This window comes from Calliphora vicina, chromosome 1 (genome assembly GCF_958450345.1).
Source record: "Calliphora vicina chromosome 1, idCalVici1.1, whole genome shotgun sequence".
NCBI lineage: Eukaryota > Metazoa > Arthropoda > Insecta > Diptera > Calliphoridae > Calliphora > Calliphora vicina.
The window spans coordinates 101972911-101988055 of NC_088780.1; the positions used below are offsets into that span (position 1 = coordinate 101972911).

The 15145-nt window shown below is 29.5% G+C and overlaps 1 protein-coding gene across 2 annotated transcripts; it reads right to left on the reverse strand.

Annotated features, from left to right (window-relative positions):
* Positions 1 to 3693: 3693 nt before the first annotated feature.
* On the reverse strand, positions 3694 to 15032 carry Rox8 (TIA1 cytotoxic granule associated RNA binding protein Rox8). 2 transcript variants are annotated; one of them, XM_065515286.1, is made up of 6 exons: positions 14764 to 15032; positions 10665 to 10776; positions 8978 to 10368; positions 7965 to 8897; positions 5586 to 5679; positions 3694 to 5484 (listed from the first exon to the last, which is right to left on the reverse strand). In XM_065515286.1, exons 3-6 carry the CDS (start codon positions 9203 to 9205, stop codon positions 5333 to 5335), a joined length of 1407 nt encoding a protein of 468 aa, XP_065371358.1. In that variant the 5' UTR covers positions 9206 to 10368; positions 10665 to 10776; positions 14764 to 15032; the 3' UTR covers positions 3694 to 5332. The 2 variants fall into 2 exon arrangements, with proteins under 2 accessions (XP_065371358.1, XP_065371359.1); XM_065515287.1 differs by lacking the exon at positions 10665 to 10776.
* Between the last annotated feature and the right edge of the window lie 113 nt (positions 15033 to 15145).

Genomic DNA, 15145 nt, shown 5'->3' on the forward strand with positions numbered 1-15145 from the left:
TCAAAGAATATACCTATAGGTATAAATCATATTCTTTTATATTCTTTGGTAAAATTCAAGAGGCCGCAATCTTAGCCTCTTTCCCCTTACATACCAATTAAATTAAAAAATTAAATATAGTCAGTTTAAACTATTTTTTTGCCCTTAAAATGTAGTAATAAGCTCTAAATACTTTCACATAGTAACATTTTAGTGATTTCTCCTATTAAAATCATATTCAAAAAAGTTTCAAGGGTTTTTGTTTTTTCAGTTGTGTTGTTGTCATTCTTGTGGAATTGCCTATATATGTATGTGGAATTGTGTGTTTATTTGTTTAACCTACGATGACGAAAAGGAATAAAAAAAACTAACTGTTTACGCATTAAATATGAGAATACTAGAAACAATAAAATAATGTTTTTTTGTCATTGATATATTTGTTTCGTTGATGGTTTTTTATTGTTTATTTTGTTTTAAAATAAGTAATACCAGGAGGACATATTAAATAGCGAGTAAATGTTTACGTGCTTTGTGTCTTCTTTTTAATAAAACAATTGTTATACCCTACACCACCATAGTGGGGAGTGTATATTGGGTTAGTGCTGATGTTTGTAACGTGCAAAAATATTGTCTCAACATCCACCTTGAGGTATGCCAATCTGCTCAGGATCACTTTCTGAGTCGATTATGCGATGTCCGATGTCGGTCCATGATTAGTCATAGCTCCCATATAAGGCCCACTTCCGAAAATCTCTTTAACTAGCTTAAATCTCTTAAAAATTTTGGTATTACAATAAAATTCAATACAAATAAGTTATATACAAAAGTCATGTCATCAAATTTTGTAACGATCGGTCCACAATTAGTCATAACTCCGATAAAACTGTTTATAATCATATTCTCGGTGTAGGGTATCATATAGAGAGCTTGACCGACTATACTTTCTTACTTGTTTTCATCATGTTCATTCTTTATTACTGTTTTTGCATTTAAAAAAATCAACATACTACATACTCTCTTTTATTGTGTTTCCCTGGTATTTACATACACATACTTGTATTAATTAGTTTGGAAAATGTTCTAAAAAAAATATTTTTTGTGAAATAAAACAACAAAATTGATTCTGTATATCAGTAGATCATAATAATAGACAAGATTTTTTTTTTAAATACTTTCCACATACATTCTTCATACATGTGTATAATTCTTACCCATTTTTTTATGATGACTAAAAGGAATAACTGTAAATACGGATTAAATTTAATAATAAGCAGGGTTGTCATCAAGCAGATTTGTTTTGGAAAAACAGAATTAACAAAATAAAACAATTATAAGAATTTGCTGTGTTAATCATTTTGATATATTTAGCTAATACAATAATAAATGTGAATTAAACACAATACTTATTATGAAAATTACATTTTGTAAGATTAATACAAAATTGTGAATAGGTATACAAATTACGGCCATATTTATAAACGATACGTTTTGATAATAGAAGTAGGTGTATCAAACGAACTTTCTATATTTTCCTTTAATATACATTTATGAGTTGTATTTACAAATACGAGGAATATATATTAGATTTGAAGGGGTGTGTACTATAAGATGTACACTTCCACTCGCAGACTGATAGGATCCATTGTGATACCCTTTAGAAATATAACTAGGAGTGAACTAGAGGTGAAGAGAAGAAATGAATGATAAAAAGAAAAATAATGTGGAAAACCCAGACCAAAGAAAAAGGACAGGAAATAAGTATAAACGTAAGTATTAATCTTTTTTTAACAAAAACTAATTTTTAATTTTGGGTATTATGATTTTCTCTATTACGAAATGAATTAACATATAGTTGGCAACACTTATATAATAAGTGTTGTTGTAACCTGTTTAAAAAATGTTCATAGCTGCTTGCTTAATTTTCTTAACGCCTGTGTAACATGTTACATAAACTTAAAGAATTTACTATTTTTTCAGGATCTGATCAAGAAAACATTTTTATTTTTTATGATTGCTTGTGATTTTTTATGATCTTCTGGTATTTTGTATGTATGTAATTAAAAAATGTAACTTCTATTAGCAACTGAAACACAAAACATAAATAATATCTGTAAAATGTTTTTCAACCTGCTGTGATTTTTTCTGATAACCTGGTATATTTTGTACACGAAATCTTTAATTTTTACTTACAAACATAAGTTCGAAAATTGTTGCTTGCTACTATTATGATCTGCTGGTGTTTTGTGTGCAACATGACTTAAACGAATAAAAAAAATATTAATTGATATGTAATCATTTCTTTCCACGACTTGGACTGTTGTGGTTTTTTCTTTTAGCCTGTTAATATATTTTTATTGACTACTTTAATGTTATATGCACAATTTTGCGTGTTTATCGTCATATGGCATGGCTGTTGTTACTTTTTCTGAAAGCCTAGTGTGTTGGTGGTTTATCAAGCAATTACATACTTGCAATTGTTGTTGTACAACACAGTTTATTTGATTGATTAAGGGAGGCTTGTTTATTTTTCTGAAAGCCTGTTATATGCTACGCAAACATTTTATTTTTTAAGGTTGTGAGATCATGTTTTCAGATAATAAATATTAATTATTATTATACATACATACACCTGTGAATTTTTCTGATATCTTGGTATTTTTCATATATACGAATATTTTTCTCGTCGGTGTATTTTTTTATTGAGTTCAAAAAATGTTGCTTCTTGGCTTCTTCCTTACTTTTCTGATCTCCGGTTATATTTTATTTTGTTTGCTGATTGATTTTGATTACTGATTTTTTTGTTGCAAATTTTGTGCACTGCTTGCTTATAAAATATGAAAATGAATAATGCTGTTTGTTTTTTATTTTCATTTACTATTATTTTGATCTAATGATATTTTAATTGTCTTTTTTATGGCAATCCCGATTTTGTGAAACATTTGCTGTATTAATAATCCCTATGAGGTATTGATCCCTAATACTTACTTTGTTGATTCCATGTCTTTCTTCATTTCTTTAATGAAGTTTGCTTTGGTCGCTTTGATTGGTTATTTTAAATCTATACCTACTATTAATATAAAGCGTAATATACAAATAATTCAATGCTTGACATTGGATTCAATGTCGGAATTAAACCTTGTTTGACTAAAACTTGGCAAAGAAAAATTTAATGTTTAAAATTAAAAATTTTTCTATGAATTAAATTGTTGTAAAAGTTTCAATTTAATAATTAGTTTGAAACTAATAACAGGCTTTATTTTATGTGATTCATCGACAAAAATTTTAAGTTTATTTTACAAAAATAAAAAAAAAAACATTAATTTCTTTTTTATAGTTTTATTTTATTTTCTTTTTTTGTTCTTTTTTTACATAAAACGCATTCAGTTTTTATCTTTTTTTTACATGGTTTTTAATTTCATTTTGTTTGTTTCTCTATTAACGCTAAAAATGGCGTCTCTTAAATATATTTTTTCTGCATTTTCTTTATAATAATTTAGTAGTTTATTTTTGTATTAATTTTCGTTCTTCTGCTGCATTTTTATTACTTCATCCTAATATTGTATCTTAGTAAAATAAATTATCATTTCAACAATAAATTTAATATTTTTGTTTTGTTTTTGGATTTCTTTATAGAGATTAAAATCCCAGTCATAATTATATTTTTTTTGACGTTGTTAAACGTTACATTTTTTGTTTGTTTGAGTAGTTACTTAATTTAATTTTTTTTGTTGTTGGTGTTTTGGTTGCCTCACACGAAATTTTGTTGTAAAGATTTTGTTTTGTTTTAGATACATAAATTACAATTTTTTGTAGAAAAAATATTTTATGATTTATGACTAATTAATCAGTTTCTTTTTTGTTTGCTAAGCAAAGAAATGAGAGATAGATGGTAACGACAATATAATATTAATAAAATGTGAAAAAGGACGAAACAGTGACAGATTCCTTAGTTTATACTATCACTTGTTGTTTTTTGTTGTTGTTGGTTTTGTTTTCTATAGTTTTCTTCATTCTTGCAATAAAGTTTTCTTTGCAGTTTATTTTTAAGATTTTTTTTTATTATTTTTATTATAATTATTCTTTTTTATTTTAAATATAATTTAATTAACAACGACCTAACATCTATGTTTTTTGTTTTTTATTTGTTTGTTTTGAGATTGTAAGCGAATAGTACAAGATATATATATGGTGACGTATAGGAGGAGGAAGAGAGGACGTTGGGAGAATATGATTCGCTTTAGAATCAAAAAGTTGTAAAGTATTGTGGTTGCAAGAATCAATGATGAATTATCATAAAATAATTACAATTTGTTGTTGATCTTGTTGTCCAATTGCATTTTAAACAGAAAGTTGAAAATAACGATGAAGTATTTTCGTTGTTTAATCGAATGCTAGTTCTTTCACACAATAAATAAAGCAGTTGTAATAAATAAAAGTGAAATGGGAGAAATTTTGATTTTAAGTTTCTTTCGTCAAAAGCAATTGATTTTTTTTTTTTTGATTCACAAAATAATTCTTCCCAAGACTTTTTGTTTTGTAGTTAGGTAGGTGGTAGGTAGAAGTTATATGTAATGTGGAAGATGGTAAAGTGTAGTTATGTTGAAAGTGTTTAAAATTAAATGTATAAAAATTATTTTGATATTAAAGCAATCGTTTGATTTGACACAATCGACTTGTCTGCAGTTGTAGGGATGAACTGAATGAAACTGGAGCTGGTGTAACAATATGTTGGTCTTCATATTCTTAGTAGGCAGGCATGATGGTGCCAGCAAATTTTTAATTATTGTGGTGTGTTTGTTGTTGGTGAAAATATATACGCACGTACGTAAGTAATTTACATATATTTTGTATTATTCGCAAACAATCAAGGAATATAGCGAGAGAGATTTGTTTGTTGTGGTTTTCTTCTGTTTTGTTTTTCTGTTTTCATATTATTTATCTTTTATGTTTTGTGTCTCATTCATATAAATTTATATCGATTGTTTCCTGTGGGGTTCTGGTTCTTCTTATTCTTTGACGCACACATAAAAAATGATTGATCTCAAGTCAAATTGTTTTTCTTTTGACATACAGCATTTTGAAAATGGTTGTTTAGGCATGTTTGTGTACAAGTTGTAAAATAGAAATGTTTTCAGAGTGTTCACAAACATTTAAAATGTGTTTTTCTCTCACTTTTTTAAATTATTTTAGTTTTTTTTTTATATCTTAATAATACAACATCACACTTGTTCATTTGTCCGAATACACATTTGTTCTTGTCCGTTCATGACAAGTAAAAAAAAAACAACACTCGTGAATAATTTTGTTTTGGCTCTAACAAAATTTGTACAAAACATGCTCTAGTTTAGTAGCTTCATTGGGTCTGATATTGTGGCATTGCAGCGCTATACATCATTTGAGGCCCCAGGGAACCATTTGCTGCTGTGGCTGCTGCTGTAACACCGGGTACTACTGTTCCTGGTACTCCCCAAGCTACATTCGGCTGAACCATTCTGTAACCAGCAGCTGCAAATAGAAATATCAAAATTTTTGCAAAAACAAAAAAAAATCATTATTTATATTAATGTATGTGTTTTAAATGTAAAAATAAATCTCATTAAACTTACGCATGCCTCCAGCTTGTTGCGCACTTGCTGCATACGCGTATGGATAGTATCCCTGTTGCATATATTGCGTTTGCATTTGCGCTGCTTGGTAGCCCTAAAATATATAAATATAAAAAAATGAGTTTATAACAAATACTGATCAGAAACAATTGAAGACAACAATATTTGTTGAAGAAATTTGTTGGTTAAATCGGTTAAAAAAATCTGATTAAAACAAATTTTATGGAAAAAAAATTCGAGTTAAAAAATATTTTTCCCGATTTTGATTCATTGGCGGTCTATTGGCGTTTTATACATCGTTGGAGAGGTCTTTTAAATGTCTATCATCCAGATAGATAAAAAAGGTGAAAAATCGAGGTAGTGTTTTTTTCTCTATATTTCAATAATTTATATAGTAAACGGGACTTTAGCAGATATGTTGATGCATCAATCATGTATGTAAGCCATTTGGGGGCTTCGAAAAGTTAATTTCAACAGATAGACGGACTTGGCTATATCTACACGGATATCCTATATCTTTCCGATAAAAAATCAAACATACGATTAAATGCAAATACATTTAAAGTAAAAATATGCTTTTATTAAAATTTTTCCTACATTTCATATTCAAGATACACGTTAATGATCTGGGACATTTTTAATAACTAGTAATTATACTAATAATTACGTACACATTACGATTATTTTACATTAAAATGTAAAAATTAAAAAATAATAAATTTTTTCCTCTTGTAAATGATGTTCTAAACTTCAGAGCCGTTGCGTCCACCACCAGTTAACGTCATGCTAATATTTGTCAGAACGTTTTTCTACAGTCTATGAACAATTCTAGGGGGTCTGATGCTTAGCAATTTCTTTCAGAAATACAATATTGGATCACTCTAATGTGCATATAATGGAGGTTTTTTTTAAGCCCGATAGAACTTACGAAATGGTTAACTGCCAAACGAACTGTCATACTGAGCTCACTTTTTGATATTTATGATCAGTGTACTGACAAATTATCATGAATAGATTGATGCTTAAACAACGCAACCAAATTTTTAGTCAGTCGGAATTTGGACTCCATCGTCTACGACGCTAATATTAAGCTTTACTACTTCATTCGAGTGTTGCTGAAGGCTTACATATTTTTCACCAAGTTTATTTTAGGTGGTATTTATTGTCATCAAAACAGTATTACCATTCCCCTTTGCTGTAGCAATTTTTATACCCTTCACCTTCGTGAGAAGGGTATATATAAGTTTGTCATTCCGTTTGTAATTTCTACATTTTTCATTTCCGACCCTATAAAGTATATATATTCTGGATCCTTATAGATAGCGGAGTCGATTAAGCCATGTCCGTCTGTCTGTCTGTCCGTCTGTCTGTTGAAATCAGTTTTCTGAAGACCCCAGATATCTTCGGGATCCAAATCTTCAATAATTCTGTCAGACATGCTTTCGAGAATTTTGCTATTTAAAATCGGTCCACAAATGGCTGAGATATAAGGAAAAAACCAAGACAACCTCGATTTTTGACCTATATCTGGATTACTAAGTCATTAATATAGACAATATGGATATCTAATGATAGATATTTCAAAGACATTTGCAACGACGTATATAAGACCATAGTAAGTTGGACCTACAATGGGTCAAAATCGGGAAAAACATTTTTAACCCGAATTTTTATTTTCAAAAAAAAAAATTTTAAATTTAAAAAAAAAAAAATTTAAATTTAAAAAAAAAAAATTTAAAATAACAAACGAAAATTTTTTTTCCAAAAAATGAAAAAAACAACTAAAAAAAATTAAATTTTGTTTACCTAAAAATATTTAAAATTTTGAAGTATAATTTGGTGAAGGGTATATAAGATTCGGCACAGCCGAATATAGCACTCTTACTTGTTTATTATACATTTATAGGCATTTGCTATTTATAGACACAATTTTAGAACTGGAAGTTATCTGGGAGCTTGAGAATGCTGGATGGTTATTGTGTAATTCGATCAAAAAAAAAAAACATCATTCGAAGTTCGTTACCTTAATATAGAAACGCCCTAACTCGTTTTTTCCCAACACCATTAATAAAATAAAATTAAATGTCACAACATTAAATTGGTTGAAGACCATCATAAAAGTCTACAGAACTTTAAGTTTTATTAAGTTGTTTCCTTCTCCTCTAAAGTAATGAAAATGTTAGTTGGAAATTCGAAAAAATTTTCTTTCGACTGATTACATCAACATCCATAGCGATCCACAATATTATGATAGTTACAAAAGATCATCTTGTATAACCTTTTACATCATAGTGAAGGCGAAGGCTATACAAGCATGCGACAAGTGACCCTATTATATGTGTGCACAAAAATTAACCACAAAAATAATTGGAAACTTACCGCTGGTGGATACCAATAACCCATTTGTTGATATGCCGTCGCATAAGGATATTGTACTGCTGCAGCAGCAGCGGCAAGTTGTTGTTGTGTCATCATTTGTCCGGGTATCGTGGCACCAGCAGCAGCTGCTGCATTTGCTGCCGCTTGTGCGGCTGCTTGTTGTTGTGTTGTTGGCATACCACCGGGACCAATTATAGCTCCAGCAGCAGCTGCAGCCGCCGCAGCAGCAGCAGCACCTGCTGATGCGGCTGCCATATTATTCATCTGATTATCATTGTTGACAGCCACGCTGAGGCCGCCATTCTCTTTGCCCCAGAAACACTTGACCGTATTGCCGAGCACTTCGGAATTGTGTGTGTGTTCGATGGCTCGGGCAGCCGATTCTTTTGTAACAAACTTGATGAAGGAATAGCCTTTGTCTTTGAAGACACGAATATCTTGTATATGACCGAATTGCATGAAATGCTTGTGCATAAGTTCATCGGTAATCACGTTTGGCGGAAAGCCACCACAATAGACTGTGGTATTCATGGGACTTGACTGATTGTAGACCTCTTCGAAAGTTTGTCGTGAGTTGTTTTTTAGACCTCCACCACCGCCGCCCGCATTGGTTTTACTGCTTTCGCGTGGTGGTGCTAACTTGCGCGTCGACCAGTTGGTACGTATGGAACGTGAACCAATCCACTGGCCATTCATCGATTGTATTGCATTTTCCGCTTCTGCCTTTTTAACGAACGATACGAAGGCATAACCTTTCGACTTCATGGTTTGCGGATCACGTACAATGCGGCAGTTAGAGATCTCTCCAAATGGAGCAAATGCTTCGCGTAAACTTTCGGTTTCTATTTCAGGACTTAGATCGCCCACAAAGATATGGTGATGTGAACTAATGTCTGTTTTCGGCTGATTGCCAGGACTAGTGGCCCAGTTAACCTAGAATTATTTGAAAAATTAAATGAGATTAAAATTGAGTTCTAAAAAAGGGGTATTATAGTGTGGGTGGATTCATTTACCTTAATTTCTTTATCAAGAAATAAACGTTTATTCATGGCGGTTAAGGCGGTCGTGGCTGATTGATAAGATGAATATTCGATAAAAGCATAGGGATCGTTGCCGGGCTCGCGTATAATTTTACAACCTTTCACTGAGCCCATTTGACTAAATAGAGCAATTAATAAGTCCTCAGACACGGATGCATCCAAATTCCCTACATACAACGTTTTCGGCTGTGTCTCGTCCATTGTGGTTAGAATTTCTGTTTTGTGGTGTTGTTGGTTTATGGTTGGATGGATGTTTGTGTTAAATTTATAATTGGATTTGGCTACGCTATCTATCTATAATATTGTATTCTATAGTTTGAAATAGATTTCAAGTTACTTAGCCTATAGTTATGTATTTTTTTTATTATTATTTATGTTTTAAAATTGTTGAATGTTGATACAACTGTTTTTATTCCCCTGAGCTTTTCTTCTTTGCCCTTGTTTTTTCTACTTTTTGTTTTGTTTTCCAAGGGACAGCAGCCTTTGATTTTTGTTTATTTTAAACTTTAGGAGCTAATTGAGATTGAATATACACGTATCTCACTCAGATCTGCTCTGTTTGTTTGTATGATTTTTTGTTTTTTATGTATTTATTGCTGTTGTATGATTGTTGATTCACGGTTGCTTGTTAAAAATGTATACAAGTATTTAATATTAATAATTTTCCAAAATTGTTTGCTCCTATGGAGTTTTGAGTTGCGTTTCTGCAACACCGTTGCAGCTGCTGCTTATATCTTTCTGTTCTAAGTGTAATTGCGATATCTTTTGCAGTTTTTAGCACTGTTCCAGTAACTGTTGATGTTGCTGTTGCGATTATTGTTGTCGTAGTTATATGATTTGTTATTAATAATCCTCTTGCTTACAAACACACACATTTATTTTAATTAATATATGGATTATATACACGTATATATATAAAATTGATGATATACTGTTTCAGTTTCTGTTTCCTTAGGTCCTTAGTCTCACACAACTAACGCTAAAACGTTTGTTTTACTTTTAAATAATAATTATTTTAGTATGCAGTAGTATCATTAGTAAAAATTATTCTAATTTTTCGGGAGAGGAGCTTATTGAATGATATAAATATTATATAATAACTCGGTATGTTTTTCCTGTTGCTTTGCTTGTTGGTAATATTTTTTTAGAAGAAAAAATATTCGAATACTTTTGATACTTTAAATATGTATATATTTCTTAATAAAACACGTTTGGATGTTTATATTCTTTGACCTCTTTGTGGCTGACTTTAGTATAAACTTGTTTTGTTTGTATGTTTTGCTTGGCAGGTTAAATTTTGGGTGGTTGGCTTTACAAGGAATCCACTTGGATGTCTTCTTTAAGTATCCTTTAATCCGTCTTGCCTATTAGTTTATGGTATATAGAGTAGATGATGTTAAGTTAAATATTTTGAGTTTTATTATTATATATTTGATAAATCTAATCTACTGCTCTAATGGAATGTTTAAATTTTGCATATTGTAGAATATTTATTTAAAACTTTATAAAAAAAATATAGTAAAAGCTTTGTTTCTCATAAAAAACTACATTTATTTAGGTATAACGATTTTTTTAATTTATGGTACTATTAAGTTTTTTCTTCTGGATTGTAGTTAATCAATCATTGCAGTTGATATTTTGCCCGATAAAATTTACTTACAAAATAGTTGATTATTTTAATTTACATATATTCTTGTATATAAGATTTTTTTTGTTTGAAATACGTTCGCTAAATAGCTGAGTCAGGCTCTTTTGGACTTTTTTGAGGTTTACTAAAAAAAAATAGGAATAGGAAAATAGGCGTTAGTATTAAATTGATTCAGTTGAAAAATAGTTTAATATTTTCATAACAATTGTTGGAAAATACACATAATGAAATTAAAAATACATTTACTTGACTAACCCTAAGATCTGTGATACTTTGTAGATATTACTGTATGTAAAATAAAAAGTACCTACATAACATTGAATGGTTTTTATGCTAAATGTTAATTAATATTACTAAAGTTTTAACAATATACATATTCGACCTGGAAACCAAAATGAACTACAGAGCAATAGTGAAAATTGTAATACGTATTAGATGTTTGAACATAATAGGTATTAAATCTTTCTAATCTTACGAACCGCAAATAAACATTTGTTTGGGGATTTCTAAATGCACGGCTTAAATCCTATCTAGTTTAATCATTGGAATTAAATTACGCATCTCAAGAGTATCTTCTATATTCAACCCTCCCTAAAAAGTAGTAAAAACAACAAAAATTAAGGTCATGAACTTGATTTTTTTTAGTTAAGCCAAAGCTATAACATTTTTTACCAAAAAAAACAGAGCAGATAAGAAATTACACACAATAAATTTTTTTAAATAAAAACACGATATATCAGTAATAAGGTAAATTTCACAAGCTAGTATTTGAAATATTATTTTAAATCACAATTTTCGTGGCCTAAAATGTTATTTTATTTTTTTTTGGTTGGCGCTTTGCGGAATACAATACATACTACATGACACAAACACAAAACACATACAAATTTTTAACGCGCCTCATAGAAGGAAAAAAAAAAGAACGAGACTCATTGTTTTTTCTTTAGTGGTAATTTATGAATATTCTGAAAGCTTACGTACATATTTATATATTTCAGTATTAAAAAATACTTTTTCTTAACTATTATGTGCACGATAAAAGTATTATTTTTTGCAAACAATTAATTAAACAAAAAATACTAAAAAGTTAAACACACTAGAACAAAATCAACTACAGCAGAAATGGTTCTTCGTTTGACAAGAATTAAAAAGACGATGATGATTGATAGAAAGAGTTGCAAAATAGTGAAATACCGGCCGAATATAGTTGTACTCTTCTAACTCATATAAAAGAGATGTAAACGTTTGCAAACAATGAAAATGAACAAAGCAAAGAAAAACTAAAATGAAAAGCAAAATGCAAAAAAAACCGGCCATGTAGGGTTGCATTTACATGCAGATTAAGAGTTGACAACTTTTTAAACCTAATAAATAAAAATTGTAGCCAAGTAACTCTTTTTGACAATCGAAATATGTATATGTTCATTAGGGGGCCCACTATGCTTCTAACTAAATTTTTTTTTTCTTATACCATTTCTCAAAACATTTGTTTTTGTCAAAAAATAAAAGCAAGGTTTAATAAGTTTTATGGTGAATTATTCAATATAATTAAAGGACTTGATGAAGATATTCATTAGTGTTACAACAATATTCCGAGAGATTTGTATGGTGGCTAGGTGAAATTATTCACCGATTTAAATATTCAATCATTTTCAATAATTAAAAATGATTGAATTGACACATATGTCAATAAGACATAGGTATGTGCCATATTTAATTCAGTTATTTTGCGCTCAAGTTTATATGGACAGCCAGCCAGAGTGATGGACATGGCGTGATTCTTATTTCGAAAGAAGACCAATTGTAGAAACTAGCTTCTATAATTGTCCTATCCTTACAAAATTTGGTTGAGTAATAAATAGTGTTAACGATATTAATACAAATAAGCATTCGTTACACATTTTTCCAATATTTGATCAATCTAAATCTATTTATGTTTATGGATAAGAGACATATGCCACCACACATTTGAAAAATGCTTATAATTAGGGATCTTAAACTCTTTGTCTTATTTTTTAATTGAACAGAATTTATGGATGTAATCATAGATTGTGTAATAAATTTGTTATTGGCCACATGGCCACATAAATGAATAAAAATAAATTAATATTAAATTTTAAAAGTTTCGATTTGTTTTAGATTATGCCCATCATATATGAGGCCGTCAGCACAATTGTCCTAAGCTTGAGACAGGAAGTATGAAAATAATGGGGTTTGTGTAATTCTATGAATTTTAATCAACGTAATATCCGACGATTGGTAAAACAACTCCGTATCGGAGTTGTCATAGAATCCAATCATTGTCGGAATCGGTTTTAAAACCTTTACAAAATGTACATTTGACTTATGAAATCCAATGTAGTTTTTTTATTTAATCGATAAATAATATAATTCTAGATCGAACTTTCAATTTCACGAGACCAATGTACTTTTTCTGTCGTTTTCAAAACCGATTCCGACAACGATTGGACAACCCCGATAGACCGATTTTGTATTAAATTTTAGCAAATTTTGCGTAAGTAAATATCTTTACTGTTTAAAATAAATTTTCATTTGTTCAAAAAAATAAACGAGAAATTTTTATTTTGAAATATAATTATCCACCACAATTCAAATTTAAAAAAAAAATATATATTATTTTAAATCACCCTTATCGTGGTTGACTTAAACGTTTTAGGCCTACGACAGTTTCGTACTAGATTAAAGATAGAATGCAAATTGTTTCGTTAATCTAGTACGAAACTGGGTGAATATCAAAAAGAATTTCTATTAAATAATTGTTTTATTTCAATCTTTGGCATAAAAAGAAAGAACTTCACATTTTAATATTTTTTTTTGATGATAGCTTAAATATAATAAACATAAAAATGTTAAACGCTTTTCGGCTCTCTATTAGTTTATGTGTTATATATAAAAAAGTTTGAAAAGTAAGCTTTTGATTTTGAATCAGTTACCCACAACAAGACATCGAATATTGGTTGTAGATCCTACAACATATATATTTTTCGGACCTTATGAAACCATGATCGAAAAGTCCTGAAAGGAAAACAGAATTTTTGTCCAATTTATTAACATTGTGAAACAATATCATCAAATTCAATCTATTTGGTAGTCGAAATGCGGTTTTGCAAAAAAGTTTTCTTGTCTGCCGGCCTATGACTGAAGGCTTTTCAAATATATGGTATGTCGAACACCGGCTTCGCATAAAAGTTTATTTAATTGCCGGACTATGGCAATTAAATCGGATAAGTGATTAATGTGTTATTTTTTTTCGGCCCTCGGCAGGGCGAAGGGACTTAAAATTCCGGGGTGTATCGAACACTGGCATCGCTAAAAAATCACTTTTTCGGTACCTATATCAAACATTTTCTGAAGTACTGTCATAAATTCAAAATGGAATTTTTGGTTCACAATGTTAATAAACAGTACCATATTATATATCATGTAAAAGGAATTTTGAAGCACTAGTCAATGATACCAATAATGATAAGATCATTTTATTATTATTATATATACATATTGACTTTAAACTAAGAGAGAGCTGGCAAAAATATTATCGTTTTTGTGCTTATAATTAATTATGGGAGCTATCAACACCAAAACAATTATTCAAATACAAGCTGTTTCGACGATCTTGCTTATGCACAAACAAATTTCATGAAAATATAATTAAGCGATTTTTAAATAAAGTTGACAACATTGATGTCGATTTCACTTTATAAAATTAGATGATTAAAATTAGGGAATATCTACCTAGAATTCAAATAATAACTGCATCTTAATAAAAAGTAATTTATATTTATCGATAAATGAAAACATTTTACATTTTTTATACCCTCACTAAGTTTATAAGATTTGGCAACCCTATTGATTTACAACAAAGGCATCTTTATCCACAAAAATATACATTTTTTTTACACGACGTTAAACATTATTTTTCACTTTTACTATTTTTAATTTGAATTCGTTTTCATAATTAATAATTTTTGTTTTAAAGGTTCCTTAAACATTTCCCAATTACCAGAAGCAACAAACAACCACCACTATTTTCATTTGCCACTAACGCCGCCGTTCATTGTGTTCTTAACAAAAAAAAAATATAAAAACTTACGACACGTCTCTGATGTGTGTATGTGTGAGGAACAATGGTTTGGAAAAAAAACTTATAATAAAAAAAGTAAAATTGTGTTAAGCTGCCGTTTTTCCCGTAAAGTACATCCACAATGACGTGGCTTAAATCACTATTTTCATTAATAATTCACATTGAAATCTAAAGATTTCTTTAATATTTAAATTCAATAAAAATTAACACAGTTTTCTTAAATTTTCTTTAATATTTTTCCAACTTATAATTGTTAAAACGCGTCGCCAATTTCTTTTTTTTACCTTGCGCTAGAAGCGAACTTATAAAACTAACATGGCTGCAACGCACAAAAACCGTAGTAGTATTTAACGCAAACAGGGCAGTTTTTTCTTGGTTAAAAAGTAATTTT

Coding starts and splice junctions, on each gene's coding strand:
- Rox8 (XM_065515287.1), bottom strand. CDS start 9,205: ATGGACGAGACACAGCCGAAAACGTTGTATGTAGGGAATTTGGATGCA. Junction 8,898..8,977: donor TTCTTGATAAAGAAATTAAG/GTAAATGAATCC, acceptor AAATAATTCTAG/GTTAACTGGGCCACTAGTCC. Junction 5,485..5,585: donor GCAACAAGCTGGAGGCATGC/GTAAGTTTAATG, acceptor TTCTATTTGCAG/CTGCTGGTTACAGAATGGTT.